This window comes from Manacus candei, unplaced genomic scaffold, assembly GCF_025592945.1.
Source record: "Manacus candei isolate 608988 ecotype Guabito, Panama unplaced genomic scaffold, ASM2559294v1 h1tg000034l, whole genome shotgun sequence".
Lineage (NCBI taxonomy): Eukaryota > Metazoa > Chordata > Aves > Passeriformes > Pipridae > Manacus > Manacus candei.
In genome coordinates, this window is record NW_026138082.1 from 15,936,146 (window position 1) to 15,963,053 (window position 26,908).

The 26,908-nt window shown below is 37.7% G+C and overlaps 1 protein-coding gene across 1 annotated transcript in view; it reads left to right on the plus strand.

Annotated features, from left to right (window-relative positions):
* Nucleotides 1-26,908, plus strand: part of PREP (prolyl endopeptidase) — an 87,709-nt gene that overhangs the window by 21,973 nt on the left and 38,828 nt on the right. Inside the window, exons 7-9 of the mRNA XM_051792377.1 lie at nt 3,353-3,458; nt 20,239-20,430; nt 25,513-25,710. Of these exons, the coding sequence (XP_051648337.1) occupies nt 3,353-3,458; nt 20,239-20,430; nt 25,513-25,710 (496 nt within the window). The remainder of the gene's footprint in view (nt 1-3,352; nt 3,459-20,238; nt 20,431-25,512; nt 25,711-26,908) is intronic.

The window sequence follows — 26,908 nt, forward strand, 5'->3', positions numbered from 1 at the left end:
ATACTCCACCAGAAACTAAAACTCCTCTATAAAGGTTTTACTTTAAAGAGTTTGACGCTTGAAAGATTAGATAAAATAGTACTTGGGAGCACAGCTATCTTAATGATACTGCTGTACATGTTGGTATGGTGTAATGATGGTCATAACGAATGTTTAAGAAATAATAGATATAACAAATTCAAAATTGCCAAGTGACTGAATGGCAGTAGTGAAACTAAAAGCCATGTACCAATGTCAGCTCTTTGAAATAATCCTTCCCTTACTAGTGCCGAGTTAGGGAGTATGTGTTATGCTGTGTTATGCTTATAAAATCATTGTTATGCTGAAGGTTTTTCAAAGCTCTAATTGAAAGGCTACAGGATCTTTTCTGTCCTGCTTTGACAGATCCTAAATGTTGTTTTGAGAGTTGCAATTGGTTTATAACTTCCTTACTTTTACCAGTGGGTGTTGTTCGAAATGATAGTAATTATTTTAATGAGAGAAATGTGCACTGAGTGGCATTCCAGAGCTCCTTCAGAAATTATTGAAATGTGTTTCCTTTTCAGTTTAGATGGAGGAAACCAGGTCTGACATTACAGCTGTCTCCCTTATGCTGAACCATGAATGCATTCTAAGATTTGACTGAGATGCTAGTGTGAAATTTCAGTTCATAAATTTGTGAACCAAGAACAAGGATTGCAGTTCAGCTCATGAAGATGATGTGGCAGTATAAGAATAACCCAAATGATAGTTGGTAAATCCTATTTCTTTTTGCCATCCTGAAACCCAGGATACTGTCTGTTTACAGTATAGTGTCCGTGGCATTCAGGCTGTGATTCCACATTCGTCAGTGCTGCAATCTGAGCTGCCTTAAGCAATCTCTGCCCCTAATATTCATGTTTCCAGCTGCTTGGTGCAGTGTGTTAGCTTGGCCATTTGTGCAACTGCACAATGAATGGACCAAGATAGTAATGTGGCAGAGGGACTTCTTTTATTATTTTTCTTTTTTTATTGTGTTTAGTCTTTTTTTTTATTTCCTCCTTCCCCTCCTGGATTCTTTGGTTTTTTTGGATTTTTTTTTTTATGTTTTTTTGTTGTAACATGCTATTTTTTCAGCTGGATCAGTTCCCCAGACTGGTTTACTTCACAAATGGCAGATGCTTGTACTGACATGACATGGGGAATGAACTTGCATGGATACAAGCAAGCACAGCAGTAGAAAGAGCTAGAGGTGGAGACCTCCTAAGCTGATACTGCTGCCAAGATTTGCTCACCAAACTGTGACTTTGCATCGTGAATGTCTAAATCTGTGGTATAATGCTAAACATTTTAGCGTGCTGCAGTCAACTGTATCTTGTCCTGTTTCTGTCAAATTCCTTTGGGTTATAGAACACACTGATGTAAGAATAGCTTTAGACAGACATAATTGCTATCCCACCAGCAAGATGCATTGGGAGTTCCTACTTCAAATTAAACATGAACTGCTATCAACTCTTAACCAGTCCAGCTGGGAATAATGAAGGAAAAACTCATTAGATGTACTCAGATTTGCTGTCATCAGAGGTTCTGAATTGCCTTTGTAACAACATCAGAAATTTGCAAGTCAGTGTTCTTTCTTGGGGAAAGCAATCAGTCTTCTCTTAACTGTTTAATTCACAGTATTAAAGAACAGATTTACACAGGTTCTGACTGTGACTTAAAGAATTTTGTGTGTCATACTCTTAAGTTTAACTGAAATTTATATTTCTATATACCACTTAAATTACTAGATATGTTTTTTGAGTTTGGGAGGAAGAGGAGGAAACTTGGTGCTTTTACAGGTATGGACAGATGTTTAAGCAGTGTATTGCAGTAATTTTCTTAATTACAACTGACACCTTCAGTTATTGTTTCTCTACAAAAACACTTACGATGCTTCTTTCAAGAAAGATCACCTAATCTTGGATTCCTTTTCTGGATAGAATCCCTTCTAGGAGGGAGGAAACAATGTCTCAATTTTGCAGATTGCCCTATTAGAGCTATCTTTACTGTTTCATATAATGGGGCTTTTTTTTGGTCCAGTAGGAATCTTAGGTGTTCTTTTCTATTTGTGTTGTGAGATTTCAGCTCTGTAGACGTTTTTTAGTCATATAATTAGTTGTTGACAAAATGCCTGTAAAAAATACAACTTGGAAACACTCATTTGGGGTTTGTTTTTGTTTTGAGGACTCTTTGGTTGTTGGCTTTTTTGTCAGCTTTCATACACTGACATTTGTCTCTATTCTACTAGGTCCTCTTCTTGTGTCTTCAGAACTGTGGATTTGTTTGAGTAGCAGTATCGTTAGAACTAATTCTTTGGAAATTTATTTTCCTTAACTCATTCTACAGATATTTTGCACAACTAATGTTGCAAATATTAACCAAAATATGTCTAAGAAGTAGTGACAATGTATGAATAAGAATCCTTTGAAGATGTGTTTAGGGCCAAGTGGAAAAAAAAAAAAACAGATTCATATTTTTTGATTAGGGGTTTAAATTTCCATTAGATACTGTCATGTAAGGACAATATGGACAGGACATGGCCTGTGTCAGCTCAGTTCATTAAACATCTATGGTACTTATGGAATATGCTCAAAACAGCTCAATCAGGAGAGGGAAACTTTAAGTTGATGACTTCGTGTTACTTTCTGCCTTTCCTTGTTGGGCTTGCACTTTCAAAAGCTTTGCCAGGAAACAGACTATGTTTGCAAAGCCCAAGTAGCAAGAAGGATTCATTTTGAAAATTTTATCTTGTGTTATACGCGTGCAAAAATGAACCAGAAGCTTCAGAAAATTTATAACTTAATGCTCATTTAACAGCAGCACTAGATTTTTGTGTGTGTAAACATAATGAAAAGGTCAAACCTCAAAATTCTGAGTGTCATTTAGTTTGCCACAGTAGGCAAAGCAAGGGCGAGGAGGTGCTCCAGGTGCTGGAGTAGAGATTGCCCTGCTGACTGTGCTGAAGACCACGGTGAAGCAGGCTGTGCCCCTGCAGCCTACAGAGGTCCACAGTGGAGGAGATATCCGCTGTGACTTATTTAGACACCTGTTTAGCTGGAATACATTTAATAATAATAAACTTTCTTTGTTTTAATTCATGGTTAAAATAAACAGATAATGCTGTTTGGTTTTGATCTCCTGAAACGTTAGCAGACTGTACTTACTTTATTTATTGATGTAAGTGATAAATGTGGGTTCTTGGTGAGTTCTCACATTCCATACGTGTCTGTTTACTCAACTAACTGTAGAAACAATTCATTTTTTCCTCGGGGTTTAGGTAGTAACTTCTCAAGTTAGACTTTTTTTTCTCCAGAGAATGAATTGTCTTTGGTTTTTCTATACCTTCTTATAGGTGTCAGATGATGGTCGATATGTCTTGCTGTCTATTAGAGAAGGCTGTGATCCAGTGAACAGACTGTGGTACTGTGATTTACAAAGAGAATCTCAGGGTATATCAGGTATGTGTTTTCTTGCTTTCTAAGTTTTGCTTCATTTTAAGGCAATGTATGACTTGAATTACTTTGTTTAAATATATGTATTTAAATATGCGTATTGCTTAACCTCCTTAATGCAGAGATTATGAGAAAAAATAAGCACTGCTTCCTTCTGCTAGAATTCCATTTTCTGTTATATATCAGTAGATGGAAAACTCTGTTCATAGTTCTGTGGTTTGTTTAAAAGGTCTCAATGAAAAATCGATGTAATATAGGCAACCTTACCCAGTGTATGTTTCATTTCATTCCACCCCACTAGTACTTTTCCATGTTTAATTTCTTTTTTTGTATTTTAAAATAATTTAATTTAATTTAATAATTTAAAATAATTCATGTCTCCCTTCAAGCACTAATAACCTTTTTTCAAAAAAACATAGCTGCTTTATGGATAACATTTTTTTCTTCATATAGTACTAGGAAATGAACAAAAATCTTCTGATTTTGTTTTGTAGCAACATTGTTATTACAGTAGAAGTATCTGCTCATACTTCCAATACACTGTCATGGGATGTTCCTTCCTTGCTTTCTAGTTGGATTAGTGTTTGGCTTTTGTGTATTTGGCTTTTTAGCCTCAATGGTATGGGATGAAAGTATGGCACTTTGCTCCCTATGGCTGTTGTTGATGGTTGGCATAGTTAGCTGTTTTATTGATTGGTGGTTTTGTATTTCCAGAGTATTGGATTATTGAAATGTCATCTTCGATATGTGCTTTGCGTACAACACAACTCAGCTTTTTTCGATTCTTTGCAACTTTGTTTCTGTTAAATACTGGATCTCAAGAAACTTCTTTTTTTGTTTATTAACAGAATATTCTAGGCTTAGGAGTGTGATTAGGACTAATAGCAGCTTTGCAATGTGGAGTGTATAGTTCTGTTTCACCCTGCCTTTATTGCACTAGATGGTAGTTGTGTTCTTCCCTTAGTTCATCAACAAGTCTTAGTACAATATTTTGCATTTTGGTGAGTTTGGTGTTATTGATGATAGTTAACAGTTTTATACTCCTTTCTGGGAGTAATTTTTTGAGGCATGTCACACACTCATTTTATAAAGGATATTTCTTAATTACTTCTAAACTTGTCTTGAACAGCTGTAGTTGTTTAATGCCCTCTTGAATGCAGGAAGTTGCAGGCCTAATCAAAGTCATTATGTGCTTTCTATGCAACTATATTTCAAACATAAAATTGTGTAGATAAACTGCTTAGTATAGTGAAGCATTTTTGTAAATGATAAATTGCATTGTCATTCAAGTTGACACTCTTCAGCTGGAGACAGAATACACGAAAAGCATAGCTCTCCTCCCATATTCACCCTCCCATTTATAGAGACACTGGACAATTTTGAAGAGAATACTATCATCAAGCCTTGAAATGACCATGGATGAGATAACGAAGCATCTATTTTGTACTACCTGGTATAAGGTAAACCTACAGTTTAACCTTTTCCAGGCTTGAAAATGCTTCTTTAAAAAAGTGTTTTCTCTGAACCAGTCTTTGATTTACCTTGCTACTTGTTTGTCATTGGGTAGGAGTTATGCAATCCTTCAAAATTCTCCGTTTTACCTATAAAAGGAAAGATCTAGCTGTAACCATTTGCTTGCACAAATTCCATATTCTATAAAGTTAGGAACTCTCCAGATCTGTCTCACTAAGTTGCCAAGTGCACTTTCAGTACAAAGACTCTTCTTTACCCATGTCTTTTTACCTCCATGTTAGTGAGCACAGGCTTAACAGTAAATGTCTGGGATACTTCCTAAAGTTGATCTTCTGTGGAACTGTAAATATGCTGAAGCTTCAGCTTTTGGTGGCCAAAGGCAATAAGTTGAGCAAGCAGTAAGACATGTAAGCTTAAATTAATCTATTAATCTAACCCACAAGAGGTGTAATTTCAGTTCAACTTTTAATTTTCTGAGACAGCAAGTGTAGAACAGGTTGCTTGTGAAGTTCAGAGAAATTAATGCCAAATTTCAGTTAAGCTGTTCTAGACAAGTAAATGAGCAGCTGTGGAGTAGTGGAGTTAAATGGCAAATCTGTTTCTTAAGACTTGCATTTAACTGCTGGTGGTACAGGCTGCTCAGTAATATATCAAGATATGTTCAGATGGGTTAAGTGATGCTTAGAGAATTATGTATAACAGAAGCATATTCTTAACAAAACCATGAGATACAAAAATACTGACTCTTGCTACGCTATCTTTGGAATGCAGTGTTAGTACAAGGATCTGCGTAAGTATCAAACTATACCTCGTTATGAAATTTTAGGAGAATCAAGTGACTTTGAAAAGTATCTCTACTTTTAAAACATGTTACATGATCCTTCTGTCTTTTGGAACAAACTATTTATGAGTAGATCTCATACCTTTGGTGACATCTAAGATGGTTCTTGCCTTCAGAACTATTGAATGTTTAATCTATGACTTTTTATTTGAATTGTTTACAATTATATATTTGTTCAAGAAGCCATTCTAGTGTTCAGAATACCACATCTTTGTTTTGGAAAAAAAAAAAATACAAAGGAAATAAAAAGTAGGATACCTAGTGCTTTTCCAGTCTCCTTGGTGGTACCTGATATAGATAAATAATTAGATTTTCAAGCACATTTTTTTTCCCTACTTGCTCTTTTAATCCAGGTTGTCCAAGAATACTCTAGTTCTTTAGAAAATTTTCTCTTTATGCTGTAGATCTTTTAGGTCTCAAACCTCTTTAGACTTATACAGAGACAATCAAACACAAAAAGCAATGAGGCCTTTTCAAAAGGTAACAGTTATATTTTACATAGAATCCATTAGTTATACCACATGTTTCTTTGTAAGGAAGTAAAAGCAACTGCTAGCAAAAGCTAATGGGTGAGATTCAAATTCTTATGAAGTTTGTGGCAAAACCCTAATTATAGAATGACATGCTTCAACAGATTGTTTACAGTGCTCCTCTGTAGCATATATGGTTTATAAAATAATGTATCAATCATGTAATCATGGATTTATCTTTTTTAAAATATTTTGTGTCCCGGAGTGGCTGGAGAGCAGCCAGGCAGAAAGAGACCTGGGAGTCTGGACTGACAAGAAGCTGAACATGAGCCAGCAGTGTGCCCAGGTGGCCAAGAAGGCCAATGGCATCCTGGCCTGGATCAGGAACAGTGTGGTCAGCAGGACCAGGGAAGTGATTCTTCCCCTGTACTCGGCACTGGTGAGACCACACCTGGAGTCCTGTGTCCAGTTCTGGGCCCCTCAGTTCAGGAAGGAGGATATTGAGGTGCTGAAACAGGTCCAGAGAAGAGCAACAAGGCTGGTGAAGGGACTCGAACACAAGTCCTATGAGGAGAGGCTGAGGGAGCTGGGGTTGTTTAGCCCGGAGCAAGCTCAGGGGAGACCTCATCACTCTCTGCAACTACCTGAAAGGAGGTTATAGCCGGGTGGACGTTGGTCTCTTCTCCCAGGCAACCAGGATAGGACAAGAGGGCATAGTCTTAAACTGAACCAGGGGAGGTTTAGGTTGAATATTAGGAGAAAATTTTTTTACAGAGAGAGTAATCAGACATTGGAATGGGCTTCCCAGGGAGGTGATGGATTCGCTGTCCCTGGAGGTTTTTAAGATGAGACTGGATGTAGCACTTAGTGCCACGGTCTAGTAACCACAGCAGTGTTGGATCAAGGGTTGGACTTGATAATCTCAGAGGTCTTTTCCAACCCAGTCGATTCTATGGTTCAGGCTTCCCACTGCTTCATTGTAGGGATGGCATACACTGCCTATGTAACTTAGAGACTATATCCATACAGTGACAGGTTGGCCACAGCCTGTATTCTGACTCTGAAACTAAGGAGTGTGCCGCCTCACCTCCATGTGTCAAAGCTCTCTTTCTCCAAGATATCGTAACTATATCCAAGTTGCCTGTTGGGAATGATTTTGGCAAATACTGTCCCCCAAACTGTGATTGCATGTTGTCTGTTAATTGGCAGAGACTAAAAATGTGAGGGGGGATGTGGTAGTCATTAAACAGTGCAGAAGTTGGAGCCTGTGTCTCACCTATATATACATATATATACACATATGTAAAACCAGGTTGATTTCACATGGCAGCCTGTTTTGTGTTAATTTCTTGTGCAGTGAGACATGAATTACCTGACCTTGATTAAAGACTCCCTGTCATGATGTGTTTCCAGATGAACTATTCAAGAACTGAGATGATGGATGTAAGTGAGGAAGGGAAGCAACACAGTTGCAATTTTCCTGCCTGAAAGTTATGTTCCTTTAGGAAGCAGTGGTCGCAGAATGAGAATGATAGTAATTGCTATGATGGTAATGACTGTAAAAATGAAGTTGTCTTAAGGTAAAAGTAAACTGAAAAGGTGGTCTCCATCTCTCCTTCTCTCTGGCAATTCATGCAATCTGGCAATATTGCACTGGACATACAGAGGTGGTGAGGTGGCAGATTTCATATGATCTCATACAACTCTTAAGTTTTCTCTGTCATGTATAGAGATTGTTGATACAGTTTTTCATTATATTCATCTTTGGGGGCTTTTTTGATTTAGCTGAACTAGTGAACTTCAGCACACAGATGGACATATGGACGTGGGTTATACTCTTATGAAATATTTCAAGTCTGGTGTCAACAAATTTCTCATAGTTCTGAACTGACTTATTTTGTAAAGTCAGTTTAGAAAGATAAATGCCAATAGAGTAAATATGCTGTACTTAGGGGTCGTAAGAATTGAGGTTGACTAGCTCATTTGTGGGCTTTGTTTCTAACTTACTGTAGATTAATGACATGGTACAATTTTTTGGAACATTTTTACCTATATATTAAGAGACTCACTTGCTCAGAGTAAAGTTTTATTTTGTTTGTCTGAAAGACGGAAAAAAATTGTTTTCCTTCAAAGAGCACAGTATCTGATTGAACTATTTTGCAGGCTAGAATGGAGAAGTGGGGTGAAAAGGGGGGATCCATCTTGGGAAAAGAGAGAGAAGAAACAGGAGTGCAAAATGAAACAATATATTTCATGTATGGAAATGGAAAACACTTAACAAATATCTGCCTTGTAGAACTCAGAAGATGGCTGTGAATTCAGGGATGAGTCAGCTACTGTGGGAATCATTAAGCAACACAATATAGCCCATAACAGGCTTACAGGAGCTCGGGGATTTCTTTCCCCAGCAGGTGAAAGGAACGTGCAGTCTTTGCTTTTTACTCTTATTTATATATGGCATGATTTTATAGCAAGAAAATTATTTCCTTTTTAAATTTCAAATTAAACTCAACAATTTCTGGCTGCTTTGAAAAGATAATCCAATAGAATAAGCAAATCCAGTTGAAAAAATTAAGCTGTAAAACCTTTTTTTGCTTTCTTAAATTGTGAACTTTTCCAGTATTTATGTTCAGTTACATGCCTGTCCCATTTTTACTGGCTGTCTAGACAATACAAATAAAAAAGTAAATTTGCAGTAAATTTTCGATCTGAGAGGCTGAAAAGGAAGATCCAGATTGTTCCACAAGAATGAGCAAGAAATGGAACTGAATAATTTTGCTAACAATCTGTAAGTAGTCAGAGTAATACCTTCCTTTCCAAAGCGACAGAATAATATTGTAGTTCTTCCTCTGTTTCTCATCCCAGATGTTGTTGGGGTTTTTTGTAGTTCCTTTAAGCTTTTCTTTACCACGTTGGTCTTGTTTTCTGACTGAGAGTTAGGCAGTGGTGCTAAATCAAAATGTCTTGTTGTTTTGAGGTGCCTGGCATAGGTTTTAATTGAGTTACCATTAGTAATTTTTGTTGTTCTAAATAATTTTCATTTTTTCACAGAATGTGTTGCTTTCTCCTGCAAGAAGACAGGTCATCTTCAGTCTTGCTAGTGAAGAAAGAATAATGGGCCTTACAAATAAGGAACATAAAGTATATTTTCCTGGTTTGTCCCATATTGGATAGATCTGTAACATGATCTGGACATTGCAACACTGAGATATTTCAATATTTATCTTTCAGATTCTCTGCTACTCCATGGTTCATGCAGTCCTGAGCTACATTTCCATTCTATAAAATTCGAAGAGATAGGGACCACAGAAAAGGATGCAGGAAAACCTACCTGTGGAGCTGTTGAAATGGGGAAATAGGCAGTGTTGAGGGGTGAGGGGCAAAGTTCAAACTACATGGGATGTAGATACTCCATGTTTAATAGGTAACTACCTTTCTGAGGTATCACAAAATATACAAGGAGTTGGTGTTTTTCCTGTAATGGCATAGCATGGAGAACACATACTGTGTCTTTGCTTTGACTATGGATGTTGTCTCTTGGGATGAGACACTGTATTCACTCCATACTTTGCTCGAAGATGAGCTTCTTAGCTTGGATATTACCTAAGTACTTGCGGAAAATCTGTTCTTTGTGAAAATCATCTACTGGTACCTCAGTCACTTCTGTGCATTTCAGGACAGTATTCTAGGTGCCAACCAATCCAAAGTAAATTGCTTTGATGTGGAGGAAACCTCTGACTTAACTTTCCCACAAGTTATCTTGTTATGAAACGTGGTTTACCCAATATTTGCCATTTCATTGTTGCTTTAGTAATGGTGATGTGATGCATTTCATTAACTTCTTGCACAGCATGAATTGTTGCTTCTTTTTGCATACTCCCTTTAAATAAGTGAGGTGATAATGATATCATTAAAGACTCTATGCGAGCATGACATTTGACTAGATCTGCTGTACTGAGGGCAGTTGTGTTCTGTGCATTCATTGATTCTTGATGTATTTCTCAGGCTATGGACTAATGGTAGTTAACTTGCCCTGTGTTTAGCAGGAAATTACCTTGTCTCTGAATGGAAATCACATCTAATAAATGAGAGTAGACTATTTCTAAATGTTTAGGAAACTTAAAAGAGTTTGACTTGTTTATTTCTACATTTGAAAAATTAAGTGTGTCGGATAGGACTTCCCCCTTTACTGTATTTGATTACTCATGATATTTTTGTCAAGAGCTATAGATTAATTGAACTTGCAGTGCAATCTTCTGTAATAATTCTTGTCAAATTGTATTCCCCAGAAGGTAATCTACACTAGTGTTTCTGCTTCTTTCCATGAATAGTACAGGGAGCATCTGAACATCTTTTCTGCTTCCCAGAGTGCTTCCCTTCCCCCTTTCACAATGTTTCTGCTGTATACAGACTGAGTCATTTTCCTCTTCAAATGTTCAGGTTGTTTGCTAGGTTTTCAAGTGGGCCATTGTGAGCTATTTGTGCCAAGAATGGTCCTTTTTAGAATAGAAAATAACCGTGATAAGTAACCTATGACAAATACATAATAGCTTTTTTTTTAAATGGGAATTTTAAATTAGTCTGAAAAGGTAAGAGGTTTGGGGGATAATTTTCCCCTGCTCCTCTACTACCCCGGGCCTCTCGTGAATCCCACCAGGTAAAGCCAGTTTGTGGTGTAGTTTTTAAGACAAAACTCTTTGTGTTAGAAGTGACTAGATTTACCTATTGGAGTTTTGTGTTTACAGCTAACTTAACTAAACCCACTTTTTAAAAAAAGCTTTTATTATCTGATATTGGTGCTTTACAAATATTCCATTTCTCAAGACTGGGTATCTGTGGTCATAATTCACAGTATTGTGGCAAGGCAATAGTGAGGAGACATCACTGGGAGAAAACAAGAGGGCTGCTCTTGGGGTAACTCCCTTGCTGTACTCTGCTTCAGGTAGCTGTGGATATGGGAGCTCTTCCCTTCATGCTTGCTGCTTTGGTTGCTTGTGGGGTGAGCTTTAGAAAGATCAGGCAAAATTAAAATTATGGGATTCTTGTTGGGATTTGACCACTCTTTGTCAGCCACTGAACCAACTCACACAGTTTAATTTTGCTTTATGAAATTTCAGTAGCAGGAGTGCAACAGCCGTGTGTTGGGTCAGGAAGGACAGCACTGTAGGTTCATGTACAGAAGGTTATCCCTCATTCAGGGCTCCAGATTTCCCTACTTATCTTGCCAAACTGCTGGTAGGCTTTTCAACCCTTGACTCTTGTAACAAACATTTAAAAGTGATCAAATACTAAGTATTTCTTTAAAAAAACACACATATTTACCCAGTAGCTGAGCATTATAAGGCACAATTTTTAGTAACTATTTTACCAACTTGCCTTCCAGAACACAGACAGCACTCTGGTTTGCTTGTATGTTGAACCAGTCAAACAAGAAAATTCTCTCATTAATCACTTTGCTTAACTGTTTTTGGGAAATCTGAAAATGTCTCATAATAACCAAGCAGCTGGATACACAGTAATCAAGCGATTATATATAAGCAAAAGGTCCTTGTTGTGCACCTTGCCAAAAAAATCCCACAAAACCCCCCAACCAAACAATGACTTCAAAAAAACCAAAACCAGTGGTTTTTTTCTGTAGCATGTCTCTTCCTGTTTCTGTGCCTGATAATAATTTTGTTCTTCCCTTTTCTTGAGAAATGAGTTTGTTTCTTTTCTATTAGATTGTCAGGCTTTACTGTTTATTCTTTTGAATATGTGGTTTGGTGCAGCGAAGAAAGAATTTAGCACCAATCTGTTGGTGTGGAACAAGAGACAAATGAAAGCTGTTTAATCACTCTTGGCTATGAACTTAAACCAGCATAACATAGCCTGTTGGTCTTGCTGAAGTTGTCCTTAATATTGACCTTTTTCTTTATTTTGTGTTATGGTAGCCACTATGAAGCCTAATAACGAAATCAGGATCCTCTTGTGAGCACCACAGAACTGTTTTATGAGTCACTGACGCAGAGCCCTGGGCAGAGCCCCACTTTGCTCTCTTGGGGGAGCTGAAGCATGAGAATAGAGGGGGAAAAGAAGGGATATAAGGCAGTGCGAGGAGCAAAAGAGGTAGCTCTTGTTATAACCTCTGGGAACATAGAAACTGTGAAAGGCTGCTGTGACTCCGGAATGCAAAAAGTTGAAAGGGTTGGCTAATTGGAAGGCACAGCCTGAGTTGTTGACCTGGAAGGGAGACTAAACGCAGGTTTGTCTAAGCAGGAGGTACAAGGGCTTTGTGGAGAGAGGACAGTGGTAGAGGCTTTTATGCTTGGGTGCTGGGCTGCTTGGAGATTGGTAGTTTGTGTGTGATGGGAACAGTGTGAGGTAGTAGGAGGACACATAGAAGCTAGTGTAAAATAGATGAGGACCACTAGCTTGGAAAGATGAGATAAAAATTGAGCAAACACAGAAGTTCACAGCTTGCTGGTTGCTTAGTCATTGTCAGCTGGAACAGCTTTGTACTAGACTGGTAGAGAGAGGTTGCAAGAAGGAATTTGAGAGCAGGACTGTCAACCTCAAGAATTTTTGTTTTGCTTCTTTGTTTAGAAGGTTGTTCTTTTTTTCCCCCTCACTGAAGAAAGCATGTACGTGACTTGAGGGTAGGTGGAAAAGAAAAGGTAACATTTGTCCAGTTCCTGTTGAAAATAGGATTCTTTGGCCTTTTGTGTCTGAGTTTAGCCTTGCAATTTATCAGGCTCTCTTAAAAATAAATAAATAAGCAACGAACAGTGCTATATACAGTTACATCAAAGGACTGAGTCACTATGTGCTGGGTAGCCTGAAAAAATGGATCAAAACCTTTGTAATGAAAATAAACAAGAGATACTGAGGAGACAGTAGACATCAGCTATAAAGTGGAATGTGGTGGGAGAAAACTCTTCCCTTTTTTGAAAGACTTTTTGTGATTGAAGTAACTTTAAAAAAAAAAGTTTCAAAAGTCAACATCAAAACAAGGCCATTATATCCTAGTCCCTAACAAATGGGGAGAAAAAAATCAGTTGTCTTGAAGCATATGTGGAAGCCTCAACAATAGTGTTTACTTTAAGAAAAATGTTTCATATCCTTTGAATGGCAATTCCAAAGAGTTTTGCTTTCAGTGCATTTTTTTAATTGGAACCAAATTATTAGTAATAAAAATAAATAAAATTAGCAACAAAAAAAAGACCTGCATATGTCATCTGTCTGAATTTCTATAAGGCCTTTGACATGGTCCCCTACAACATCCTTCTCTCTAAATTGGACAGATATGGATTTCATGAGTGGACTGTTCATTGGTTAAGGAATTGGCTTCAGACCCCTCATCATCTTTGTGGGCCTCTGCTGGACCCTCTCCAGTAGCTCCTTGTGTTTCTTGTACTGAGGAGCCCAGAACTAGACATGCCTGGAGAGGAGAAGGCTTCAGGGAGACTGCTGACTCTCAGTACTTAAAGAAAGCCTGTAAGAAAGATGGGGACAAACTTTTTAGCAGAGCCAGTTGCCAGTGGTAATGGTTTTAAACTAAAAAAGAGTAGGTTTAGATTAGATATAAGGAAGAAGTTTTTTACAATGAGTGTGATAAAACACTAAGGTTGCCCAGAGAGGTAATAGATGCCTTATCCCTGGAAACATTCAAGTTCAGGTTGCGTGGGGCTTTTCATCTAGTTGAAGATGTCCCTGCTCATTGCAAAGAGGTAACCTTCAAAGGTCCAAACTGGGTAACCTTCAAAGGTCCTTTCAACCCAAACTATTCTATGATTCTATGAAATTAAATAGCTTGCTATTAATTTGAGCAAGGAGATCTTCATGCTGCCACTGTCTAACTGGACATTACATTTATAAATAGTATTCATAATGAAGTTATTTTTTCAGATTAGGTATTTGTGCTTTTGTTTGTGTATATTAGAAAAGTGTGGTGTGAGAGAGAGATTACCTTTGATGCCTGTTCTTTTGTTGCTATATTCTTCTACCTGAAGACATAAGCTATAACTCTCTCAAAACAAAGCATATTCTCTTGTCCTGTCTTTTGAGTGATTATCCCAATGGAGGTAAAACAGAAGCCTTGAAACTGATCGAGAAATGTCTGCCCATAAAAGTGCTTGATTTGTTTTTTCTGGATTAATCTTTGGTTGACATGTCTGAATTTATTTAACTCAAAGGAATAAATAATGCCTGTTTCCATTTATTTATTTTTAGATGGCAAATACATTAACTTTGCATGCTCATTGAGTAGCTGTCATCCATTATCTGCAACTTGAGTGGTACTGAGAGCCCTTTCAATACAAACCCAATGAACTTGGCGTTCCTTTCAGAGACATCTTAATATCTCTTCTCCAGTCTTCCCCCCTTCAGACCTTCGTAAGTCAGGTCCCAAGAGATAAAGAGATCTGGCTTTCAAAGAGAGTCCAAATTGTTTGAAAATCTCTCTTGCCCTTAGGAGACCAGAGTAAGACACTTAATTAAACATTTGTGGCTTTGAAAAAGAAAGAGGGGAAAAAAACCCCTGAGTTCTTTCACATAGTTACCTGGCTCAGACCAAAAGCTTGAGAGCAAGCTGAGTATTGCATGATTTAAAAAGAAGTTAGATTCTGATGTGGAAGTAGATGTCGGAGTGAAGGGCTTTGCTTTGCCATTCAGTTCCCAGAATATGTTATGAATGTACCATGAGGACCCTGAAACAGTCTCTCTCAATTTGAAGCATGCTGTGTACCATGAGATTATCTGTCTTCTATCAAACGTAAAAACTAGTTTGGATTAGTACTATGACAAACTCCAAAGTAAATGCCCAGTTTTCAAAATCTCCTCTTGTAGAGAATACTTGAAATTTGGAAGCCTTTGAGTGTACATATCTTAACTAAGTCTGATAGATCTAACTTGCTTTAGTGAGCCAGTATTCAGCAATGAAAATAGGCAGCTCTCTGATGTGATGAGAAATACAGTGAGAGTGAATTGTGGCCCGGTGACATGCAGCAGTTGAACACTGCCTGTTAAGCTGTATAGGATAAATCTAGGACAGGAAAAGAGAAAATGCAAATGGGAGAATACTAAAAGGAGATGTTACTACTAGACAAAATTTAAATTACACCATGAGATTTGTGCTGGGGATTTTTTCCCCTGTGATGGAAGGCTTTATGTATCCTATGATTAGGGTTTGCAGAGATGGAATAGACCTCTAGCAACTGAAAGAATTTTTCGGTTAGCAATTGACAGCCCAAGTGCAAAAGATATCTCTCTGCTATAGCAAACTTAACGTGTCTATATATATACACACATGTGTATTATAAATTTTAAGCCTTTTTAAGTATACTGTAGGTTATGTAGATTAGTTAATATTGGAAAATGGAATCTCTAAAGGATGCAGAGGATTCTTTAAGAAAATAAAATTTGGTGTTTAAGAGCTGTTTCTTTAGTGAGAAACATAAAAAGCAGAAATTATGAGAAAAAGAGTGGCTTTAATCCACTTTCCTGAGACTAAGAAAAAAATAATAATCCACTAGCAGGGATGACTTGCACAACTGGAGTGGAGCTGAGGCTGTTCAATCTGGAGAAGAGACAGCTCCAGGGTGACCTAGTCGCGACTTTCCAGTGCCTAAAGGGGGCCTGCAAGAGAGATGGAGAGGGACTTTTTACAGGGGCACGTGTGATGGGACAAGGGGGAATGGCCTTAAACTGAAACAGAGCAGGTTTAAATTAGATATTAGGAAGAAATTCCTTACTGTGAGGGTGGTGAAACACTATAATAGGTTACCTAGAGAGATTGTGGATGCCCCATCCCTGGAGATGTTCGAGTCCAGGTTGGATGGGGCTTTGAGCAACTTGATCTGGTAGGTGTCCCTGTCCATGGTAGGAACGTTGGAACTAGACAACCTTTAAGATCCCTTCCAACCCAAATCACTTTATGATTCTATGAAAATCTAAGAGTTGAAAAATCAGGATCTTTCCTTGAGTAGAAGTTTATCTGCTTAATGCAGGTACCACAATGAAATGTGGTATGACTTTTTTAGTTAGAAAGCCTTCCTATTGTTATGAGCCGAACCTCTTCATTCATTTTCTGAGCATTCTCAGCACGAACTGATTTCCAGAAAAACTGTCTTGCAAAAAATAAAAATGACAAGTCAGAATGGAATATAAATTTATGGAGATGAACATTTATATCTTCACCTGATAATTATGACTGCTAGAGTATATGAAAAAAGCCAAATGCCAATGTTTGCCTTTTCAAAACTTTTTTCACATCAGATAGCCCTACTTGATTACTAAGCCCTGTCTCTCCAGCAAGCACAGTCGAGAGGTTATTTGCCATGAATTGATTGTTTGGCCTTTCCATGAAACATGAAATATGGAAGGAAGTATTGAGAACATTTTGTGAACTGATGATCAGTGACTCTCAGCTGCTTTATCCTTTCTGTCTAAAGACCGTTGGTAACAGACTCTGTGATCATTCATGCTGTTATCAGTTTGTTCACATTAGCTTCTCCTTCTCCTGTAGCTGTCATCATTCACTTACAGACTTGCTTCATCACACAGAGCTCTCAGCAAACCGGTGAATCTTTTACTATGTTCAGAGACCAGTACAAGACCGAGGGCTTATTCTGTGATGCTTACTGATACAATTTCCCTTTTGATTTTCTGTGGATCCAAAATTTTTTTAAAAAAATTCTATCTGTTCACTGATAGAATTTGCAGAAGGGCTTTTCTTTTGTCCTTTGCAGAAGGGCTAGCTCTATAAGATTATGATTTTCTGTTGTGTGGTATGGCTTTATTGTCCACTGAATAAAGATTATAGGTCTTCTACCTGCAATTCCTCTTCTACTGCAATTATTTGATGATGGATAACTGGCTGGTATAAGGTATAGAGGCAAAACCATCTGTATATCTGTATGTTTTCAGCAATGTGTTTTAATGTAAGGGCTGGCAGGGGAAAGGATTAGGTTATAGGGGCAGCATACAGTAAACTGTCATGCTTTTCTTATATATAATAAATCTGTCTCATTGTAACCTTATGTGGATTAAACTTCAGTGGTTCAGGTATTAAGAACAACCTGGACTACAAATGCCACTTCTCAGTGACTCTCCTCAAAGATTCATGTTCTCATGGGCTGCTGGTTAAACCTGCAAATGTCTTATCAAGATCTAGTTCTTCAATTCCTCTCTCCCCTCCTTTCTTTTAACAAAGAATGAACTGAGTGCCCATCCTTCACCTTGTTTTTTGAGTACTTCTTGAAGTCATAAGTTATAGATATACTGTTCTTTTTGTTAGTGAGAGTGCTTGACAGGGGGGCAGAGCCATAGTAGTGAGCTGCATGGGCCTGCCCCTTCCTTATGCTACCACTGGAATAACCTGGGGATAAATGATGTGTGTGTCCCCATCAGTTTTCAGCCATATTAGTGACCAGTGAACTGGCTGTGTTTGTTACCAGGTTGTTATTCCTAGCCCAAAAGAGAGAGCTAAGCAAGAGAATCTAAGGCAATGCTAGAATATCCCTTTCAGTCACAGCCGCAACTAGGTCAACTGGAACTGGCCATAAAGAAGCATCCTCTTACGTCTGATATCTGTGTCATGGCAAAGGGTTTCTTCCTCTCACTGGAAAACTACAGCACATACTCTGTACAGTAATGTACCTGATATAATTGTCTCTTTCAGTTCCCTGTGGTCGCCTCTTTACTGCCTCTGATCTTAGATTAGGTACTGGCTTATTTAACCACTTCAGTGAGACAGTGGTTTAGAGGTAATTCATCTGCAATATTTGTCTTCTAAGGACTATATCACATCCACTTTAATAAGATGAATGCTTTTATTTTTGTATAATAACAACTAAGTGTACCCCTGTAGAACATCAACCCTCTTGCTTTTTTACTAGCTGTTCATTTGAGAGTGGATGAATGACTTGCAAGGAAGCAATGTAAATCCCTAATATCACATTATTGTCCTTTTTCTTCGTGGAATCCAAGTCCTGTTACACTTAAGGAGACTACAACTATTGTGAACATTTAGCATTAAAAAAGTGGGTTTTTTCAACAGTCTGGTGATTCCTTTTTATGAAGTCTTGTTCTTTAGTAGGACTGTTTCATTCTGTTAGATACTAAAATACAAATGTTCCGATATTGTTATGGTGTTACACTGCAGTTAGTGTTTTTATTCACTAAAATGTTTGTGCGTGCGACTTGGGATCTTAAAACAGTTTCACATGTGTTTATTAGAGTTCACTGTAGGTTGGATTTTCTTTGTTTTACTAGGCATCAAAGCAGGTTTTCTCTGTAGAACTCACAGGAACTGGAGTGACTTAGCAGGATTTTTCTTCAAGATCAAATCAAAACTTTGGACCTCACAGCAAAAATCAAGGTTTAACAGGCAATGTATTCATTCAGAGACAGGATACTAAGTTTATATTACAGCAGTATACAAAGTAGAATTTAATTGGCTAATCTATCACTTTGCATGAAGAGACAGGGAAGTTTTTCTTAAACCAAAATGGCAATTAAGAACTTTATGAATGTACCGGGCCTAATTATACTCTGTTATTACATCTAATGGGTTTAAAATGACCTTAGTCATCTCACTGCTTCCTCAATTATTCTTTCCTTTTTTTAAACTTCCAGTAGTTACAGCTCAGCTGTGATCTACTTTCATTATTCTACTCAGCTTTTAATATTATAAAATAAACTGAAATGTTTTTTGTTGATGCAAACATTGCGTTATAGAGTTTTACAAACAGATTTATAAACAGTTTATTTGTTTATACTTAAAAGCAAAGACCCAACCTTTAGTTTTGGGAAAGAGACAGAGAGTGTACCAAATGTTATTTTAAGATATAAGTACATATCAACAGGAGTTGATCAATTTAAGATATCATATATCAGTAAGGGTTTTGATTTTTCAGCACAGCTAATTTTTGATACTTATAATAGAAAGTTTGGATGGTAGACTGTGTTGTGGATATAACAAGTATATTGCATATCTTATCTAGTCCTGCTCCTTTTCCTTTCTACTAGCCTTTTGACCTATTACAAAACAATAAAATGTGAATAAAAAGTAGTGAAGTCTTAAAATCCCAACTACCGGTTGAGTCAATACTATTCACTCTGTATCACAGTCTGAAACTGAGGCAATTCATGTTTGAGAGAACTCCACTTCTGTTCCTGAGTGTGATATTCTAGAAGGTTGATAAGGAGAATGCACTTTCATTCTTGAAAAACCCAGATCTTAACATTTTAGCTAACTGTGGTTGTCCTTATAGGTGGTGACAAGCTTCTGCCGAACAACATTTCAGGAATGTTGTTTCTTGAGTTGAAAGGGAAATTCCTTATGTTGAAGTTTATTGTACTCATTCAAATAGCATAATTTCTATTCTGTGGGAAGTTCTGGGCTTTTAAGAAGAATGGAAAACTTTCCATTCAAAGTTGTTTTTTTTCCCAGAAAGAAAAAAACAAACCAGCAACATTTCTTTATAATTATATAATAATTTTAGAAAAGCTATTTGAAATAAAATGGAACTTGAAAGCTTAGTGCAGCCTTTTGACTCAGCTGTGACTCTTCATTCTAAGAAGTCTGTAGAAGTGGGGACTTGTGAGCTCCATTGACAAGAACCCGATGTGCTCAAAGGCGTTGGCTTCAAGGCAGTCAGTGTGGTAGAAGCACTTCTGTAGCAAACATCTGAGCTTTCCAACAGCCCCTTAGGAAAGCTGGTAAAACACTAGCCATAATCCTGTCAGTATTCTGCATGTATTTCCCTAGAAATTCCTCAAAACCAGTTATGTTAACATGTCCATGAACTGGCATTTTTCCACTGCAGCCTATCAATCTGGAGAATTCTTGGGAAATTCTTAATACTTAGTAGACATTTTGGCCTTTCCATAGCTGTGCTGCTTCTGGTCACTGCTGTTGTTCAAGAAAGAGCCTACAACAATTGTCAGGAAGGCCTTGCCCTCCGGTGTTAAAACATTTTGTTTCAGGAGATGAAGAATTTATATTCAATGTTTTATCTTTCAGGAATTCTTCACTGGGTGAAACTGATAGATAACTTTGAGGCTGAGTATGAGTATGTCACCAATGAAGGAACAGTGTTCACTTTCAAGACAAACCGCCATTCTCCAAATTACCAGTTAATCAACATTGACTTCAGTGATCCAGAGGAATCCAAATGGAAAGTTCTCGTCCCTGAACATGAAAAAGATGTTCTAGGTAAGAGTTCAAGTTAAAGAATTCCTATTCTGCTTTTTTCAAATTAATTCAGTAATTAGTCTATTGAATGATCTTTTACAGGCCTTCTTAATTTTTTCCTATGTTTAAACTTTGTATAGGATTAGCAATTAAAAGGTTTCCTGAGATACAAGACATTTGGAATCACAGAATATGCTGAGTTGGAAGGGACCCACAGGGATCATTGAGTCCAGTCCTTAGCCCTACACAGGAGCATTCCCAAGAGTCACACCATGGCCCCGAGAGTATTATCCAAATGCTTCTTGAACTCTGTCAGGCTTGGTAACCACTTCCCTGGGGAGCCTGTTCAAGTAGCCAGCCACTCTCTGGGAGAAGAACCTTTTTCTAATATCCAGCCTGAACCTCCCCTGACACAACTTCAGGCCATTTCCTTGGGTCCTGTCACTGGTCACCACAGAGAAGAGATCGGTGCTTGCTCCTCCTCTTCCCCTCACGAGGAAGTTGTAACTGCAATGAGGTCTCCCCTCAGTCTCCTCTTCTCTAGGCTGAACAGACCAAGTGATCTCAGCCACTCCTCATACGGCTTCCCCTCAAGGCCCTTCGTCATCTTCATTGCCCTCCTTTGGGCAGTCTCTAACAGCTTAATATCTTTCTTATATTGTGGTGCCCAAAACTGCACACAATATTAAAGGTGAGGCTGCACCAGTGCAGAGCAGAGTGGGACAATCCCCTTCCTCAACCAGCTGGTGATGCTTTGCCTGATGTCCCCCAAGACACAGCTGGCCCTTCTGGCTGCCAGAATCAGTCTCTCACTCCTTCTCTCTCTCCTACAGCCTGTGTGGCCATAGTGAAGTTGCTTCATCTGTCCTTAGTTTAATTCTGTGTTTGTAGGAAATGAGGGGAAAGTATTTTCCTGCTTTATGTCAGTGTAATAAATGTTTACTAGACAGTCAGGGATTACAACAAGAGGGACTTTGTAAGCAGAAAGAAGGAAAAGAGTAAATCTGGCAGTAGTGTAGCACACTTTGAACAGAATTGATCAGAACTTGAGACAGGATTTTTTTGTTGTTCCTGGAATAAGAGGAGTAAACAATACTTCAAAAAAAAGCCTCAGGAAAGTTGAAGGTCATGGAGGTCTCTTAAGTGTAAAAGCAAGTTCGAAGCATAAATCTTTGGTTTTGATACAATTAAAAAAAGGTGTATTTTTTTAATGCCATCATTTTGCAGAAAGTTCTATGAAAGCTAGAATTAGTTTCAGATAATGCAGAAAAACCTCTTCTGAGCTGTTTTTTGACAGATGCTTAGTGTACATTTATGTAGTTTGTTCTCCATACAGTACAAGGTACAATTCGATTTATCTGACCAATATTAGTTATTCAAAAATACACTCCTTTTTTATTAATAATTTTTTATACAAACTCCTTCATGTTTGCTACTTTTCTAGTGAAGGGTTACTTTGTAGAATGAGTAGAATTCTCTTTGTGTATATGATTTGATATGCATATTTACAGTAACATCTGTCTTTCCTCACTAAAACAAACCAACAGGCATTCAGCTCTTAAACACTTGAAAGCAAACATAATCTATCATATAAAACCATCAGAGTGACTTTCAGGAGTCTGTTGTGTGTCATTAGTCTTCTACTGTATTTGAATGTGAAGCCAGAGGAGGCAGTCAAACATCCACTTCTCTCTCTAGCTTTTTGGAGTGGTATATAAAGGAATTTGATTAACTAACAAACGAAAGTGTCTCCATAAGAAGATGAGTTTAAAGTAGATCTTAGAGGAAAGTAAGTTTGAATTGTTCGGTTGCTTCTTTGTGGCGGACAAAGAATTACTGTATCCTTAGCACCAAGGTAGGGAGTTTTCTCACCTTCAGGAAGCTGTAGACCTGAATAAATAAAAAAACCCCACTCCTTCACTTGATGAAGCCAGTAAGCAAACCAGTCTCCATGTCATCCTTTTCAAATCATTCTAAGATTTGTTAAGGAAGACGTAATTATAGCAAAGACAGTTGATAATTCATTGTCTTGAAAACCTTGTAGTCAAGTGAATTTGATTTTGTGTGATCCAGAGATGACAATGTGATGAACACCTTCTGCAAAAGCTAGGACAGCAGTGGGTAAATGAGTATTGCTACTTATCCAGTTGTACATATGTGTGGGAGTGACTCCTTAACAAGATGTAGTTTAGCTGTATCAGTATTTCTTTATAAACATTATAGTTAGTGATGCCATAGCTCACAAATATGTTTTACTTGGATATATTGATCCTTGGTTTAAGTTTCCAGCTCTGTTGTGATCTGCCTGGAAGCCATAGCCTGCTTCATTTCTATGTGTTAACTTAAATTTCATAAAAGCTGCACTTGCACCTATAGAAATAGGTTTATCTACAAATAATAAATTCAGGATTAAGAATTATGAATCCCTGCCAGTGTCCATCAATGGCATAAAGAAATGTTCAACAAAGTATCATAATGCATTCTTTGGAAGATTCTATAGCTAATATAATTTAACCAAGAAATACACATGCCTACAAGGTGGTGTGAATGTCATTTAGTTTCTTCAACATATTAAGATGGACTTTTTATTATCTTTGACCTTTTTTTTTCAAGAACTGTTTATAAAGGAGATAATTTGGGAAATACTGGGAAAAAACCAAGCACATTACTGCAAAGGGGTTGTACACACACCTCATTTTACAACTGTCAGCATGAATTTCACACAGAGTTGAGGTAAATTTAGATCTCTACTCTGTAAGCTGAGGGGAAGAAAGAATGACAGCTATTTTAAAATGAAATTGAAGAGGGCGTCTCGGAACATATTGTAGTGTGATGAGACTCATTTCCTCCCCTTTGGAGTTTGTTTTATAAAGAGTTATTTCTCATTTTCAGGGAGTCTAAAATAAAACCATAAGAGACATTCACATCTAGCACTGAACTTATGCTTTAAGTGACCACATAGCTACAAGTAGGTGTGCTGAATTGGTTGAAAGGCAACTTTGAAACTGTAAATGCAGACTGATCATTATAGACACTGCAACCTAAGACATAGGATAAACCTGCTGGTTTTAGAAGGTTAAAGGATTAATTTTGAGAACTGTGACAGTCCCCATCTCCCTGCCCCTGCAAAATGCCCAGTACTGGTAGAGCAGGGCGACTTGAGAGTAGCAGTTAGTATCCAGCCCTTTACTTGTGACAATGTAAAGAAAAGCAGCATAGATCTCCTGAGTAAGAAGGGCTGAGAAATAAAACAATTCATGAACATGTCATAGATGTGAGTGTGATCTTGAGCAGTTCCTTGAATCTCAATTCACCATTTAACAAGCAGAGGCAAAGCTAGCAATTGCTCCCTGTACCTCACTGTACCTACACATCTGCACACCTAAACTCAGTGCATGTAAAATGCTTCCCTTCCCTCAACTAGAATGTGCACTCCCAAGTGAAAAATGGTATTTTTCTTCATACCTTTAACCTTCAAACCTGCTAGCTAATTGATAAATGGTTAAGAGATAGGGAGGGGAGTTACTGCAACTGAAGTTTATCTTCTGGCATTGTAGTGAAGACAGGAGGGAAAGTCAGAATGAGCACCATGAGATCGTTGATCCTGAATGACAAGAATGCGTGGATGTTAGTAATCTTTCATGCTCATCTCAACCATCAGGAAGCTTGTGTGCTCAGTTAACCCTGTGGTGTTTTTCAGAGTACTCATAGGCTTACACGCTTGGGAGTTTTGTCATTTGGTTCCATGTCCTCATTTTTTGCTTCCGGCAGATAAGAAAAGACATTGTCCAGTGCTGGTGCCTTGCCCATGATTTAGAGTTCCAGTCTGACTTGTCAGGGAAGAAGTTGCACATACATAGTTGAAAGAGAATAAGAATCACCTCCTTACCTAGTCCTACAAACAAACAAAAAAAAAAGCCCTCATTACCTTCTTCAGGATGCTTTTTCTTAACTTTTAACCTTGTTTGTCATTTTTCTTGTTTGTATTTGATTTGTGAGTTAAGGAGAAGTTGAAATACTTTTATTGCAAAGTAGTTTCTTATATGACAGAAATACTGAGTGAGATTGAGAGGTTTCAGTCTTTTTCTTGCTTACATGAGTAAACAGATTTGTCACTAAAGAGTAAAGCCAGCGGCACAGGAGACAGGAGTGACTGTGTTACATGATATGTTCTGGGTGAACCAGAGCTCTGAAGGATACAAAGATAGAGATTGAAGTGAGATGGTCAGTAGGACTACAGAGATTGTTTTTAGAAATTACCAGCCCAGATTTTTTATTAAAAAAATTAGCATACCGTGAAGAAAAAGTTCACATATCTCTAGTAACTGTTCTGAGGAACAAACTCAGAATGTGACAGTTCTGCTGTCTTCTGTGAAGCAGAAGCTTTCATTCCTGCACAGCTGCACAGACAAAGTGGCAGGTCTGCAGGAGCCCAGGACTGCCAGGAGAGGCATAAAGGCAATGAACCTCTGCAGAGTTTTTTGTTTCTCGGTCCTTTTGGTGGATTGTGTTCCCTGTGCTGCATCATCCTCCTCCTATTTTACAGTCTCAAGAATGATGTTTAGCAACATTAACTCCTTGAATAAGCGTGTGGGGTATTTTTAATGGCCTGTTGAGAATATCACTCCAGAATAGCCCTTTTCTTACACCCAGTAGAGCTTACTTACAAGAATAGCATCCTGATTACTTAAGCAGTAAAACCAAGACAAATAGTAACCTTTAGGTTCTATACTTCAATGCAATATAGGATCACGTCTTTTTTCATTAGTTTAGTTTGAGTATAAATCATAATGATTGTTTTGATTTTCATGAATTTCTGTAAGTATTGCTGGAAAAGATAAATGTTTTGCTTGGGTTTTGCATTGAAATATGTGATATTTAAGAGCAATACTGATCTATAAACATCCCAAATGCATAAGCATATTGATTAGACAATTCTTTATTCCTATGTCTGCATAAGTTAGCTTCAAGTGGCATGGTTAGTGCATTTCTAGAGAATGTCAGACTTGATTTTGGGTTCACTTTTTTGTTTCAGAAGGCAGGTGACTTACAAAGATTTAAGAGTTCTGATTGTTTGCTTTCTTACATTTTTTAATTGTGCAGAATGGGTTGATTGTGTGAGGTCAAATTTACTAGTTTTGTGCTATCTGCATGACGTGAAGAATATCTTGCAACTTCATGACCTCGCCACTGGTGCACATCTCAAGACTTTCCCCCTAGAGGTTGGCAGTATTGTGGGATATAGTGGCCGAAAGAAGGACACCGAAATATTCTATCAGTTTACTTCCTTTTTGTCTCCAGGTAAGACTTTTTTCTTTCATATTGTTGTTCTTTTTCCTGTGAACAAGATCTGTCTCTTTTTCTGTTGTTTAGTTGTTGTTTGGTATGTTTAAGATGCAGATAAAACTGCTTCACCCTTCCCCATGTAGTAAGCAGTGGTTGTGCGTTTCAAAACGTACCAGTCCTTCATCCATCAAGCCTAAATAATATGCCTACTAGTATTTTAGAGGCCTGCGTTAAGAAATTAGTCAAGACAGACTTGTAGTGGAGATGAAATTGTAGCATTCTCACAACTCTTGCTTCATACAGCAAGATATAAGTTGACAAATGCTGTTGAAGACGATTGTTAATGTATTTAATGTGATTTTTATCAAAATTTTAAAGAACATTAATAAAAGTCACAGAAATTCTTTCTCTGAAAGTTTAGTGATTCATTTATGCATAACTCATTAGAACAACCTTACTGTGTGTCCTTACAGCACTTGCTGTTGTTTGATTGCTGTAGAAATTATTCTTCTACAATCCTGCAAAGCCGGAGATGTCCAAAGCATTATGTAATGCATATGTGGCACACCAATAAATATTCTAGAATTCTGCATAGGAAGGGAGTTTCTACGCTATAGTCTAGCTAGTATATGACAAGAAAATGTGTTTGCTGTTCACTCTTTTTAATTCCTCTTCTTCAATAGCTAATAAAAGACAGGATTCAAATATGGAGGGGGAGATAGGCTTCAGGATCTTTATCTTCTTCCAAGGTTGGGAATCATAAGATGATAAAAAACGTTCTTATAGTATCTGACATATATTTTTGCTCTGTTTCAGTTAGAGCACAGCAACATTACATTTCAAAATGGCCATATTGCAGTTTTGATAGGTTTACTGGTTTTGCTAGAAAGGATCATATGAAATTATCAAAATTATCTTTCTTAGCAGATAAGAAGCGTGATTAATTTCCTGTTATCTTACTGTTTACATAACCAGGAATAAGATACCTTATGTTTTCAGTTCGTCTTTTAAACAACATTCAGATCATTGCAGCTGGATAGTAGCTTGACACTCTTGCATTTACTTCTGACTTCATCCAGCTTGATGGTGCAGATAGTTCACTTGCTCATGTCCTGCTTCATGGACCAGTCTTACAAGCCTCCACTGTTCATTTCAGCTGAGCCAGTAGAGTCTCTGTGGCTGCTAAACGCGTAGGGGAAGAGCGCGGAGATCT